At 41.5% G+C, this 15,979-nt stretch overlaps 1 protein-coding gene across 1 annotated transcript in view; it reads right to left on the bottom strand.

Annotated features, from left to right (window-relative positions):
* The window catches only part of LYST (lysosomal trafficking regulator), a 3,825,950-nt gene that overhangs the window by 3,475,665 nt on the left and 334,306 nt on the right, over positions 1-15,979 (bottom strand). Inside the window, exon 3 of the mRNA XM_044075805.1 lies at positions 544-634. Coding sequence (XP_043931740.1) covers positions 544-634 — 91 coding nt within the window. The remainder of the gene's footprint in view (positions 1-543; positions 635-15,979) is intronic.

The raw sequence follows: 15,979 nt of genomic DNA, 5'->3' as shown, positions 1-15,979 counted from the left end.
TGAAAGAAGACCTCAGCAGAGTTATAGCTTTCAGTGAGTGACACTAACACCACAGCCCTCATGAATGCCCTCCAGCATGACATTCCCAATTCCACATGCTCTTTTTCTCACTGTTGTCGTAAATATAACTCTTTTTATTGCTTAAGCATGTTATCGGTCACATTCAAAAATTATCAATATTAGAAAAAGAAGCCTACTAAAAGAGACCATTGGGCATACGCAGTAATAAAAGTCTTGCTACTGGATTCAGCAATTCAGTTTAGAGCTGCACTGAGGAACTAAATACTAATTAGCAGATGTTAACTCAGATAATTACATTGTTCTAAATTATTGTAATGTTCCTTGAACTAGAATCAACAGGTTGGATTATAAAGAGTATATATAATAAGAGGGTCTGCAAGTGAAAAACTTCTGTAAAGAAATGCCAGTGTTTATAGTTAATCATAGGGGATAGAGCTCTCAATGTTCAGCTCTGAACAATCATTTTAATACTAATGCATAAAAATCACACCTGTTTATCATGCACATGTATCACATACATACCTGCAGCTTTTTCAGCTTGCACGCGAATCTTCCAAACTAGAGGTAACAGCGATAAGAGAAGTGTAAGCAGCTCCTCTCGACATGTCAGCTCCTGTTAGAAGAAGGGAAAATATCCTGAGTTTTACATCTTTGGTAATACTATGTAAAATGAAGGACACTGTGTTTTATTCCATTTTCTCAAAGTACACCAAATGTGACCAATTCAAGCAATTTTATTAAACCCTAAAACATGGAGTCAGTGAGACCTTCTTGTGTACTAACAGCTTGTACTGGAAGTAGAAACTGAAGAAAAAATTAATGCTGTGATGTTTAAGGCAGCAGCTCAAAATTATCATAATCAAATGCTTCACCACAGCAGCAAAAGCCAATCAGACTGAATTGCTGGTATTTGGCACTTTTGTGTTACAGCTTCCATAAATATTAAAGCTTTCCAAGCCTTCATGTTAAAAGGATTCCTCACTAGACAGAGAAGAGAGCCATGAAGTGAAAATTAAAAGTAAACACCAAGTGCATTACAGCGATTGGGAATGAAGTATACAAAACCCGTATACAGAATTTTAACCTTTAGTTACCGTGATCTACTCTTTCGAAGCAGACAGTTTCAAATTCTGAAGAATGCCATCAAATATCACAAAAAAAAAAAACATCCGGTTGAAAAACAATTCTAAATGATGCCATGATGCTTAATAATTTGTGTTCAAAGATCAAGAATCACATTCTTCATTAACAGAACTATAACATACCAATTTGTTCATACTGTGCTGTGTCAAGGTTTACCAAACAAGATTAGCTAATCTAAATAGTTTGCACAAATCATTAGTAGCAACCTACTACACTTTTTGTTTTCTTTCTTACCAACTGTTTTAGTGACTATGGTTTCAGCTTAACTCAGTAATTTCTACAACTCAGAACTATACAAAAAAGCTATGGTATGTACAGCTTGGGAATTTAAATCAGACAGAGAAAATTACTTCTACTAAGCCATTATTACAGACCTCTTCCTCCAAACTATAACACAAATAAAAAACAGTATACTCAAGGGTGGGTGGTACTGGAGAATAAATAATGGATTGTCAAGAGCCTAATAAGGCCAGATACACTTAGGACAAGGATGTTTTGGCCTCTTGATTATCCAGTACATAACAGTGCAGAATACCACAGCATTCTATGCCATATTTAGAGACACAACGTGATTTTTAAACTTCTATTATTTTGTTTGCTGCTTTTGTTCCTTTTAGGTTATTAAAAGCTACTGAAACATAAAGCACCTTACTGCAGAAATTTTGCAAGTACAAAGGCATGGAGAAAATGCATTTAAGAGGTCTATCTACTCATGCATTCTGATGTTTACAGGCAGCAGAAGACAACATTTTTTATTTAAACTTATGCACAGTGTTGTGCATGATGGATTAAACATAGCAGCACAGTAAAAGTAGTGTTGTGCATATTGCACCTTAGAGAATGCTGCACTCTGCTATGTTTACAGACCTGTACTAGAACATTTCTCTACTGGATGATCTCTGTAAATGCACATTACCTTGTAGTGGCCAACACAGTTAAAAAGTACACTTTTCTGGGACAATTTGCAACTGCTGAACAGGCAGGTGTTTTCTTAATTTTCAGTTGATAGGTTTAGAACTTCATTCCACTATATAAGGCTTTCTGTTGAAAGCATTCAGACTCTGCTATAACCAAACCACCTTTTACAGTCACTGCTCATCAGTATGGTAGCCAGTTTTTATACAAGTCAGACTACAATTATGCAACTGCAGTGTTTTGTATACTTCTACTTTTAACAATTCCTCCATATTTGCTTAGGACATTAAGGGCCCTACGGAATTTTTGTATGGCTTATATGCAAATCATATGAAGTCAGTCCACTGCACAAAGGCATTTTCTCATCACAGTGACAGCAACCTCATTTTGAAACTGGAGTAGTACAATAAAATTAGGGAAGTAAAGGTTAAGCAAACTGCAGTCTGCCCTTTTTTGGGGGAGGATAATCCAGTACAGTGCTTCCTAATGGAGGCTAATTTGTGAGTAAAACTGATGACTACATCAGAAGGCACTATGAATGGGTTTTATTAAAGGGTGTGTGATGTGCACACACCATTCTGGGGGCAGCACACACAGTATGGAACAGAGCAGAATGAAAGAAAAGGATGAATGAGGTCCAAACGTGCGCTCACATTCAAGGGACTCCCCCTTTTACCAGGTCACCATAGACCACCACCTATGGGCCACCCAAGGACTGATATCTACACTGAAAAACACGACTGGACACCCATTAGCACTCAGCAAAATCAAGAGTCTGCTGTCCACACTGTAATAAAGCTGTTTCTAAGGAAACTCTGAATATTTTTTTTAAACGATAACAGAGAACATGGTAGGTTTTTCATTTTATAATACATAAAGCCTCCAATATTCTCCCTTATTAATTAAGAGTTTACTAGTTTCACTGTGGTTCACTGCAATAGATTTATTTTGAACTCTTTTCCCTGCTGTCTATTAATCATCAGCCCCTCTCCATGGCAAACCAGACCATTCATTTTATATCACCAGGGCAAGGGTTGGATGGGAGGGCCTTTATACAAACAGCCATTAGAGGAGGTTTGAGTTTTTTTACATTTGGTTTTCTCCAACCTACTGCATGCAGCTGGTGAGGTATATGGGAACAGATTGCAAAAGGGTAACAGCAAAGGACATCCCCTCACTTCTGCAAGTGGTGTTCTCTCTAGGCAACCCTGCCCCCTCTGAGGCATAAGCTGTGAGCTTCCCAGTCTCTACCAGGAAGTTGGCACCACCCAGTGTACTTTCCAAGTGCACTCATCCCCTCTGTCGTGGGAGATCTGAGTGAGCCACGCCTCTTCACCTCCCACCCCTGCTTTGCTCCTCCAGTGCTGAGGCTGCTAGTCAAAACCCAGTTGCCTGGGATGCAATCGAGAAGACACTTACCCCATGGAGACAGCCTCACTGCAACAGATTTTACTGCACAGTGACTGTTTTGAAGAGAATCTGGTTTCAAATTTTATACATCTTCCCACCCACATCTTTTGATATGCAAAGGAATCAAACCAGACTATGTGCATAAAACCTGCTGCTGTGCCTGGAGAGATCTGCTGGAGAAGTGCCAAGCTGTATCACTTTGTCATTGGACATTTCAAAGGGAGCTGACACTGCTGAATCAATCAAAAACTGCATGATAATTCTGAGTCCATCTGTTACACTATGCTAGTGATGATTTAAGCACTACCAAGAGCTGTATATTTTACTAGATGTGTAAAACATCTATTTTTTCAGTGATTATGCAGCTGTGTACATTAAAATAGAACTGTTTTCACGCACACATCATGTCTTATGAAAAACTGCAAATCTCATACTGGAATGGAACTCAGTGTGCTCTAAGAAATTTGGAAAAAGAAAGAAAATTCTGATTTGATCTGAAATATTAATTTGCAGTGAATGCTGAACCAAGAGTGTTTGGACTGTTTCAATTTGGGAAACCTCTATCAAGCAAAGAACACTGAACTGAGTCAGATGTTTTCCTCTTTGTTTGGACTGGGAGCTATCTACCATGCAAAGAATACAGAATGAAGGCTATGCTTTTTTTTTCCATTTTGGATTGTGGATATGGTGGACACTAATCAAACTTGAAAAACAATGCACTTTCACCAAAACTGTACAGAAGACAGAGTACAGACATCTTCTCCACAATCAATAATCTCAAACTCCTCACAGTCCGCTAGTGTGGCAATTGCAGTTACTGAACATTTATTGATATTTAGTGGTAGCTATACCACAGTATTCCCCACAGAGTGGCACAAATATTTCTAATGCAGTTAAAGTCATTCAGTTGTAAACTATATTTTAAAATCTTTTACTTTATTCTTCACTGGGCAAACTAAAATCAGCTTGCATATTTGACTGCTCTTCTTTCAATTTTGTTACACAATTTTCTACTAAATTATTTTTTAATTAGTTACAAAAATTGTGGTTGGTGTTTTTATTTATACTTTGTTGACCAGATTAGTCCCACTTATAAGGGTGAAAGTACAGTTCCAAAAGTGTAGTTTACCTATAACAGTAGATGTTTGAATTTCATACTGCTTGCACAAAACTACACTGGCACCTTTCCAGATCTCACAATTCCCTCCTTTAACTCCCTGTGATAATGGATCGATTAAGCCCCTCCCATTAGGGTAAGACTAACCACTGTCACAGGAAGTCAGTTGTTCAGGCCTTTAGTGCTAAGCAGGAAAAACCAAGAAGAACAGAAGGAACAATTACCAGAAAACAGCAAATCCGCAGCCAAAAACAACACAAATAACCAAAGCCAACCAACAACACAACAAGTTTACATACAACTGAAATGTATATAAAATAAGGGGGATGGTGGGCGCTGCATTGTTATAGGTACGATGGACTTGTGCAACTGTACTATGTTCATCTTTCACACTGCCTCAGTGGCATATGGGTAGATTGCCTTAGCTTACCCTACCTGGGAGGAGGAAGGATAAGGACCTGGAAAATGGTCCTTGCAAAGCCTGCTCTGGAACTTGAGAAATAATCCAGTTTGAAGTAATTTGTTAAGGTATAAACAGAGGACCAGACTGCTGCCTCTGGAATGCTTCTACAATCCACATCTTTCCAATATGCCACTGAAGAGGATAATGCACTGGTGAAATGATCATAACCTTGCCTGGAATACACTTACCAAGGTGGAAGTAAGAACCAATGAGCAAGCATTTCATTAGAGACAGGATGACCCTCCTAAGCCCCAGAACAAGAAATAAACAGCTCTTTAACATTCCTGAAGGGATTAGTTCTGTCACAGTAGTACCTGAGCTGTTTGTGCACATCCAAAATACAGCATTTTCTCTCCCTTTTTTTAGGCTCCAAAAATAAAACTGGGAGATTGATGGTTTGATTCAGGGTAAATTCAGAAACATCTTTTGGCATGAAAGATGGATTGATTTGTTAAACAATCCCATCTTGGTGCAAAATCAGATAAGGTTGGCCCACCATGAGTGCTTGCAGCTCAGACTCACCTTGCACATATCAGAGCAATAAGCAAAACAGTTTTCCAAGAGATTAACTTTAAATCAGCCTAAAAGGGAAGGTCCAAAAAAGATACTAAGGTAAATTTTTCAAGAACAAAGTTGAGATCGCAAGGAGGAAGAATTTGCTTTCAAGAGGGTCTCAAGTGCAACACTCTTTTCATAAACTGCTCGACCGCAGAAAGAATGAAAGAGGGGATTCAGGGACAGAAAGGTTGACACGGCTGCAAGGTGTACCTTCATAGATGCACAAGATAAACCATCATTGAGTAGCTCACACATATATTCTAAAACCAGAGGGGGTAGGCACCTTATGGAAATCTTCATTGGTTACAATCCACCTAGAAAACCTCTTCCACTTGTAAACATAAGATTTTCTAGTTGCAGGTTTTCTTGCTTCCTTCCACCTGCTGTACAGACTCATGGAACAAATGCTAAAAAGTTATCAAGATGGAATCATCTAGGATGTCAGCAGCAATTGTTATAAGTTGGGGTGCACCAGTCACCCCTGACATTGTGTATGCAGATTCAAAGTGCAAGGAAGCTTGTGTCAATTGCCATTGGCCAATTTCATTAAAAGGGAGAACAAACTCTGCCTGGGCCAAAAGGGGGTCATCACAATGATCTTCGCTAAATCTTTCTGAATTTTCAGAAGTACTTTGGATATCAGTGAAAAAGGTAGAAATGCGTAAGGGAACACTGATGTCCAAGGGAACAAGAATGTGTCTTTCCTCAAAGCATGGCTGCAAGGATGTCTTGAACAGCATTTTTCCAACTGTGTTTTGAAAGGAAGTAAACACATCTATTTAAGTGTTCCCCACATCTGGACCAAATTCTTCCATCCTGAGTATGCCCTCATGAGGATCCTTCCAGGATCTCCTTATCTCCTTAGTGTGTCTGCTACTAGGTTTTGCTCTGAAGGGATTTATGAGGCCTGAGGCAACAGGGAATGCTGTAAGACTAGCTCCCAGGCCATAACTTCCACTGGAAAAAGACTGTATGATCTTGTATCCCCTTGTTTGTTCATATACCGCATGACTGTGGTGTTTCCTGTGGATAACTAAAAAGGAACCTGGAGACCATAAGTGGTGAAGACCTTTTAAGGCTTGTGTGACGTCCCCACTCCGGGCTAGTAATCAAGAAGCCTGAATCATCACCACTGGCACTGGAGAGAGACATTCACTTAGAAGAAAAAAATAGATACACCCAGTTTTCCAGATGCAGCTCTCTGCATCAAGCACAATTTCCCTTAACAGCACACAGGGAACACACACAATCCTGGGTCTGGATTTCTCCATCTCCCTCCATGTCCCAAATAAGACTCCCTACTGGCACAGCTATACAGTTAAGACCTCAGCTGAGTGTCCAAGCTAAGTTCTCCAGCACCCTCTCTGTGAAACCAGTGCTTCGTGTCTTTGTTACAAACTACAGACATACAGACTCTGAGATCTGATTTTCATGCACACATGGACACACACACGCACACACACACATGCACACACGCGTGCACACACACACCCACCCTTAGGAAAGAAAGGCTGGCACAGATTTACTAGGTATGCCCCCTTCTGCCTAGACTATAAGATAGTTACTGGTACCAGACACTCCAAAGATAGCTATTCTAAGGCTCTTTAAGGGTACCCAATTACAATGAGTGAAATTAATATTAATACAAATGGTAGTCTGACTAACAGCAAGGCTTTCAGGAGCAGCCAGAGTTCTCATGAAATATGTACAAGTACCCTCAGAGATTAAAATATTATCTAAAAGACCAGCCACAATGAAAAATTTAAATATATGAATAATGATTGACTTCAACAATTGGCTAAGCTTCTGGTGTCATTCAAAGGAGATCCAGTATCTGTCTGCCTGGGAAGACATGATTGACAGACCACAATGCTTTGTCAGAGATGGTCTGTACCTGTCACCACTAGGATTCACTTTACTGGCTAAAGCTCTTGCCACCCCTGTAGTGCCTTTTTTAGGCACAGTTCAAAGGACAAAACCACCAGCGTAACAGATACAAGCATGTAAAATCTGAAGGTAATGCTACTCAATGCTAGAACTCTAAACCTCAAAATGCACTCTCTCGAGGCACTCCTAAAATGGAGAACATCGATATCTGTGCAGTAACTGAGACCTGGTTCAAGGCTCCAGACAGCACCCCTGCAATACCAGGCTACAACTCTTACCACACTTTTCGGCCACCAAACCATGACCGAAACACTAAAGATGGAGGAGTGTCCATATTCACCAAGGATATTCACACCACCAGGCTAGTTGCCCAACACAATGCATCTGAAATTCTCCAGGTGCAACTAACACTAGGTAAGACTGCAATCCAAACTGTAGCTTGCTACAGATCCCCCACCATGCCCACCAAGATTCTCACTACACCTTTCTAAACATACTGGAAAATATTAAGATACAACCAAACACCCTAATACTAGGTAATTTCAACTACCCTGCCATTAACTGGGAAAACTACTCGGGTACTAACACTTTTTCCAACGTTTCCTGGAATTCATAAATTCCAATGTCCTGGATCAACTAATCCCTTGTCCCAACAGGGGCTCCAATATCCTAGACCTGGTCATTATCAAAATGAGAGATAGATGCTCCACATCAGTGATCACCCACTCATTGGTCAGGTCTGACCATAAGCACATCATCCATGACATCCACACCCCACCCCCAACCCCCAGTAAGGAAATCTCCGTAAAAAAACTTCTCCAAAGCCAACTTCATGACACCCATGCAGATGGGATCTGAAAGTCTGACTGCTGAATCCTACACTAAGGCATGGTATGAGCACATCCACTCGTGAATGAATCGTGCCATCCCAAATAGAACCACAACGCTCTCCTCCAAAAAAAGGAATCCAATCTGGTGGTCCCCTGCCATAAACAAACTATACAAAAAAGGAAGAAACTGTTGCAGAAAAGAGGAAAATCCCAGGATGCAAAAAACTCTCTTACCAGCCTCAGTAAGAAGTTGAGATCCATCATAAAATCCTCCAAAGCTAGTTACGAAAATAAAATTGCTAAAGATTTCAAAGACAACTACAAGGCATTCTATAGTTATGCCAAAAATCTAAATGGCAATGCTCATATATGCTCTGAGCTACAACAGAATGGCATTAAATATACTGATCCCAAGGATATTGCCAATATCCTGGCAGATCGATTTAGTGCCAACTTCACCCCCCCTCTCACCCCCTAAAGGGCCCATCTCAATACCAAAATATTGCCAAATTGCAGTAATCACAGCCACACAGGTAGAAACCGCACTCTCCAAAGCTAAGAATACAGCATCCATGGGACCAGATGACATCCCGGGCTGTGTACTACATGAACTACAAAATAAACTGGCACCTCACCCAAGTGTCATGTTTAATCATAGCATCACCTCAGGCTTCGTGCCCAGTGAGTGGTGCACAGCTACAGTTATCCCACTCCACAAGGGGGGGAGGGGGTCCACCTTGGATCCCGGGAACTACCGTCCCATCAGTCTGACAAGCCTGATCTGCAAGGGCATGGAATGCATTTTCATGGAACTTCTAAACAAAGGCACTGGCAACCTTCAAACACTGGACCCCACCCAGTTTGGGTTTGTGAAGAGTCAATCTCATCTCCTGAACCTGATTGACTTCTTTGAATCAGTCTCCAGAGCTGTGGATGAGGGTAAGGCGGTCCACACAGCCTATCTGGACCTCACCAAGGCCTTCAACACCATCCTCCACTCTGGAATCATAGATAAACCTTACTAAGCTGGGCATAAATCCCTACGTCACACGATGGGTTGCCAACTGGCTTACTGACAGAACCCACAATGTAAAAGTAGCCGACTCCAAATCCAGCTCCAGACAAGTGACAAGTGGAGTACCTCAGGGTTCAGTCCTGGGACCGCTCTTGTTTGGCATCTACTTCTCTGAAGTACAGGCCAACACTAAGGGTCTCTGGCTAACAAAGTTCACAGATGACTGCAAACTGGAAGCCATTATTGAATCCCCAAATGATGTGGATATTCTACAAAAGGGCCTTACAGAAACAGATGCTTGGTGCCAGAGCCATGGGCTCAAGCTTAATGCCAAGAAATGTATAGTTATCCCCTTTGGGAAAAACCATGTACCCATGAATTACCACATAGGTGGCAGTACACTAAACACCGAAAGTGTGATGAGAGACTTAGGGACACAGGTGGACACTGGTCTCACCTTCGATAACCACATCGCCACAAGAGTCAGGAAATCCTTCTATGTGGCACACCTCATCACTAAGGGCTTTTCATCCAGAAAAAAGGAGGTCATTGTCCCACTGTACTCATCCCTCATTAGACCCATTATAGAGTACAACGCTCCGTTTTGTAAGTACCTCACAAGACATCTGCAACAGCTGGAAAGGCCGCAGAAATACTTCACTAAAAGAATCACAGGCCTAAAGCAGATGCCCTATGCTGACCATCTAAAAGCACTCCACCTATACTCTGTGGCATATAGTCTACTCACAGGTGATCTCTGCTTAACATACAAGGTGATGTCAAACCCTGAGCTGTTGGATATGCTCCATTTAAAGAAATCCCAATCCCACAGAGCCACATGCTCCAGGGATCTAAACCTTGTCATCACAATGAACAAAACATGCTGGAGGGATAGGTTCCTGACCCAGAGACTCCCCATACTCTGGAATAGACTGCCCATACATGTCAAGCAGAGTGCCTCCTTGGCCCTCTTCAAAAGGAACCTTGACGAGTGGATGGGAGATAGGAAATTCACCCTGGGGATCATGTCAGTCACCCTGCTAGACAGGGGTCCAGAGAAGTAAATATTGTGGGAAGAAATATCCAGGGAATTGTTATGGCTAGGTTTGTATAGGCCCTAGGGCCGATAACCTAGTACCAACCTATGAACCTATATATAATAATAAATTAGAAAAGAACATGGAAATATTAAATATCTATTTACAGTAAACACCAGAGTTTCAGTCACAGGAAATATTAAAATAACACAGACAAATAGATTCACTCACATACAGAAAAACAGTAGATAACTAATCTCACTATATTTTCCTGACTAACCTAAAGAATTTTACTGGAGCACGGCAAGATGAAGTAGGTGAGGGTTCCTTCTTTGACAGGTTCCAAAAACAGAATGCTCTGACACTTACCTCTCATCTGGTATTAAAACATAATTTTTGCCCTAGATTACCGGATGGCATCACATACATCTGGTCATCTAACTTCTGTTTCCCACACTACCCCTATTGCTAGAAAATGAACCAGAATTTAGCATCTATGTATTACCACACACACAGATAGAGCTTTGCTGAGATGTCTTATAGCATCTGGAAGTTATAAAACACTTCCATTCTTCCCACAGGAGCTAATGAACCATTCTCTGGAACAGCCATTTAGTCTCTGGTCACAGTCAGAACTGTAATATACAATCTTTGTGGCCTAAACTAGGTAATATAATTTCAGGATATTTTTCTAAAAGTTAGCTGGGGCTGAGCTTAACATCTTCTTTTCCAATATCCTCTGTAAAAACATATATATTTAATCAGTTATACCACTCTTGGTACATTTTTAACACAAGCAGCTTTACAAATATATTTTTCAACAAAAGCATCTGTACAAATCAGTTTGATATACAAATGACATATAATTGCTTACAAAGCTGCAGCTAGCTATGCTGGCATATGTTGCACATCCACTGCTCTACTTCTCCTGGTAAAGCTGGCAATACCTCACGTTGTCACATCCTCCCCTCCCCTTTGAAGACTCAAGCTAGTTTCTCAAGTCTCCATGGAGAAATGTTGCTTGAGAGGAATGAGCCTGTCTGGGAATACATTAACCCATACCCTGTCTTAAGAACGCATCTCCATTGGCATTGCTGACCCCATTACAATGCTGCACTGTCATGTCATATGCCTGCAAAGCTAGGCTCCACCTTAGAAACTTGGCATTTTGCTGCCTGACCCCATGTAGTCATAGATAACACTCAGACTACTCCTGCCTCCTACTGCAAACACTTAGCACCAGGGCCTCCCTATCATGGTAAGGTTTCATCTTGTTAACATGGCACAATTTGGACCCTTGCCTAGCTGTTCTACCATGCAGTTAATGTCACTGATCTTCCTTAACATTTTGAAGGGTCCCTGCAGCTTACTGCATCTGACAGGAATGAGAACCATAACCTGATTTCCCACAGCATACTCTCGGGCTCAAGCACTCATGTCATACCAACCTTTTTCTACTATTGGGCTCCCACCAGTTTCTCCTGGGCCAAGCCCATGAACTTCTTAAGCCTTCTCCTGACGTTTAGGACATGTGCCACAACAGATTCCTTGTGATATTCACAGTCACCCTCATATTCATAATGAATCAAATGTAAAGGCCCCCTTGCCCTATGCCCATACAGCAACTTAAAGGGTGAAAACCCTGTGGATTCTCCAGGGTACCTCTCTATATGCAAACAGCAGATGGGGCAAATATTTGTTCCATTCTCTCTTACACTGGTCTACAAATACCTATAGCACGGTCTTTTCCATAGAGTTTAACCTCTCCACAAGACCATTAGTCTGGGGATGGTAGGGGGTAGTCTTCAGGTGCTTCACCCCACAGTGCTTCCACAGGCATGCCAGCAGATTTGACATGAAATTGGCACCACTGTCAGTCAGTATTTCTCTTTGGAAACCTACACTGTTTGAAATCTCTAACAAAGCATTTGCCACCTTCTCTGCCTCAATGGAGGACAGAGTTACCTCCTCAGGGTATCTAGTAAAATAATCTACTACAACCAGGATACACTTCCTCCCTGTGGAACTTGGGGTACTCAGAGGCCCCACAATATCCATAGCTACCCAGTGAAACAAATCCTCAATCACAGGCAAAGGCATCAAAGCAGCTTTGACATTGTCTCTTGCCTTGCCTACTTTTTGGCACTGCTCAGAGGTCCTGCAGTAGCATTACATCCCTTGCAATCCCAGGCCAATAAAAGTTCTGCATAATACGTCTCTTGGTATGCTTTATGCCTATATGACCTGCAAAAGAAATGTCGTACACTATGGCTAGAAGTGTCAGACGGTAGGCTTTAGGCACTACCAACTACTGTACTACCTCACTGTCTAGTCCTCCCTCAGGGGTCCACTCTCTCTCTATATAGTAACCCTTTGTTCAAGTACACAGACTCCCCTCTTCCTTGAGAACCAGGTGCCTCCCTAAGCTACCTTACTCAAGCCTCATAGCATCAAGCACAATTTCCCTTACGAGCACACAGGAACACACTCAGTCCTGTGTCTGGATTTCCCTGTCTCCCTCCAGGTCCCAAATAAAACTCCCCACTGGCACAGCTATACAATTGAGACCTCAGCCGAGTGTCCCAGCCAAGTTCACCAGCATCCTCTCTGTGAAACCAGTGCTTCATGTCCCTCCTCCAAACAGCTAACACACACATGCACTGAGATTTGATTTTCACACACACACACACACACACACACACACACACACACACACACACACACACACACACACACACACACACACCTGAGAAAGGCTGGCACAGATTTACTAGAAATATCCCCTTCTGCCCAAACTATAAGGTAGTTATACTACCACCACACACTCCAAAGCCAGCTACTCTAAGGCTCTTGCAAGGGTACCCAATTATACTGAGTGAAATTAATATTAATACAAATGGTAGTGTGACCAACAGTAATGCTTTCCAGAGTGGCCTAAGCTGTCACTAAATAGTGTTCTCAGAGATTAATATATTCTCCAAAAGACCAGCCACAATTAAAAGTTTAAATATATTTAATAATAAAAAAAAAACATGAAAACACTAAATATCTATTTACAGTAAACACCAGAATTTCATCACATGAAATATTAAAATAACACAGATGAACAGATTCACACAGATATAGAAAAACAGTACTTAACTCATCTTACTATATTTTCTTGACTGATCTAAAAAATTACTATTCCCTGGTAACTTACTAGAGCAAGGCAAGATGAAGTAGGTTAGGGGTCCTTCTTTGTCGGTTCCAAGAACAGAGTGCTCTAAGACTGCTCTCTCATCTGGTATTAAAACATTATTTTTTGTCCTAGATTACAGAATGACATCACATACATCTGGTCATCTGACTTTTGGTTCCCATGCTACCCCCCATTGCTAGAAACTTAACCAGAATTTAGCACCTATGTGTTACCATACACACAGAAAGGACTTTGCTGAGATGTGTTATAGCATCTGGAAGTTCTACAGGAGGTAATAAACCATTCTCTGACACAGACATTTAGTCTCTGGCTGCAATCAAAATTACAAGATACAATCGTTATGGCCTAACCTAGGTAATTTAATTTCAGGATATTTTTTCTGAAAGTTAACTGGGGCTGAGCTTAACCTATTCTCTTCCAGCGTCCTCTGTTAAAACATATACATTTAATCAGTAAGAATACAGTCGGGACCCACTGTTGGTACATATTTTAACACAAGCAGATTTACAAATACATTTTTCAACACAGGCATCTATAAATATCAGTTTGATATAATATAAATGACATCTAATTCTTTTCAAAATTCCAGTTAGCTATGCTGGCATATGTTACACATCCACTGCCCTACTTCTCCTGGCAAAGGTGGCAATACATCATACCGCCACAGCTTGAGTTCCTGTTAACATTTCATTAATATTTATGTGCTTTTTGGCACCCAAAGGATCCCATTTGATTTGCACTTCAACTCCCCTGGACACTGCTCTCCATGCAAAATCTGATAAGTCTGTCTGGACTGATTGAACTGGTATCTGGAGAGACAGGGAGCTCTGGACTGAAAGAAATATGATGCCCTCACCACTGTAATTCTTGTTCCACAAATTCCAGCACTGGTACCTGGAACTCTAAGGGATGTAGGTGCTGATCAAACAATTATTTAAGTTTCACTGAATCTTTCTCATGTGGAGTCTGACCACTGGCATCATGAAGATCATGTTATCCCAGAAAGAGATGGTCAACAGCCCATGCTGCTTTGCCAGGGATGGCTGTACCTCTCCCCTCTAGGCTTTCGAATATTAGCTTAAAAAATATCCTCCCTCATACTGCCTTTTTAGGCAATGCCTAAGTGACAAAACTTCTGATATAACTAATCAAAACCAAGAAAATCTAAGGGTGTTGCTGCTCAATGTTAGGAGTCTAAACAAGAAACTCCATTTCTTACATCCTCACCCCAGAGAATGCTGACATCTGTGCAGTCACTAAGACATAGTTTAAAGCTGTGGAAAGCAACCCAGCAGTGCAAGCATATAATGCCTTCCACACATTTAGACCAGCTACCACACCCACAGGAACTAAAGGTGGAGGAGTCTCGAGGTACATCAAAACTAATGTACCGCAAGGCTGGTCAAACTGGACAACACACTTAAGCTTCTCTGTCTTCAAAGCACCGCAGGCAAAACCAGGGGCGGCTCGTGGCATAGGGCTGCCGGACTGCAGCCCCCTCAAAAATAAAAAGAGAAAGAAAAATGAGAAAGAAAAATGAAAAATAAAAAAAAATATTTTGAAATTAGCGGACTTGGCATGCATAGACCGAGTCCCGACTACTGTCGGTCTATGCGCATGCTCAAGGCAGTCCGGCCGTCCCCATAGGGGGACACAAGGAGACGTCTGTGCACTTTTACAGTGCACAGACTCATCAGGATTATGGGTCGCGTCCGGACTGCAAGAGCAGCAGCAGGGACTCGGGACAGAGCATTAGGATCTCGTCGGGAAGGAGCATTAGGATCTCGTCGGGAAGGAGCATTAGGATCTCGTCGGGCAGCTGGATATATTCAGGTAAGGTGCCTTTTAATTTACAATGTTTATTTGTATGGTGCTTATGCTTTATTATGCTTTACTGGAGTTTGTGCTTTGTGTGTGTATGGTGCTTATGCTTTACTGGAGTTTGTGTATGGTGCTTATGCTTTACTGGAGTTTGTGTATGGTGCTTATGCTTTACTGGAGTTTGTGTATGGTGCTTATGCTTTACTGGAGTGTGTGTGTGTGTGTGTGTGTGTGTGTGTGTGTGTGTGTGTGTGTGTGTGTGTGTGTGTGTGTGTGTGTGTGTGTGTGTGTGAAAATGCCCCATGTGCTTATGGTGGTGTGGTAGGGAATGCCTCAGGCTTGAACCCTGTACCCTGTATGCAGGTGTTAAAGACTTGAGTTCCCTACCCACCACCATTTGTAAAAAATTCAGATTTTTGCCTCATATTCGATCTGATCTGTTCCTCATAATATCTGTGGTTTGTAAATGTTGCAATGCTTGATATTTGATGGTGTAGTAGTAGCATTGTTGCCTCCCAGCTGCAGGTTCTTGGGTTTGATTCTTGGCTGGGGTTCCTTCTTTG

The sequence above is a fragment of the Protopterus annectens genome, chromosome 1.part1 (genome assembly GCF_019279795.1).
Source record: "Protopterus annectens isolate FY-2018-M chromosome 1.part1, PAN1.0, whole genome shotgun sequence".
In the NCBI taxonomy this organism is placed as follows: Eukaryota; Metazoa; Chordata; order Ceratodontiformes; family Protopteridae; genus Protopterus; species Protopterus annectens.
The sequence above is the reverse complement of the archived record's forward strand: the minus strand, read 5'-3'. Positions and strand labels throughout refer to the sequence as shown.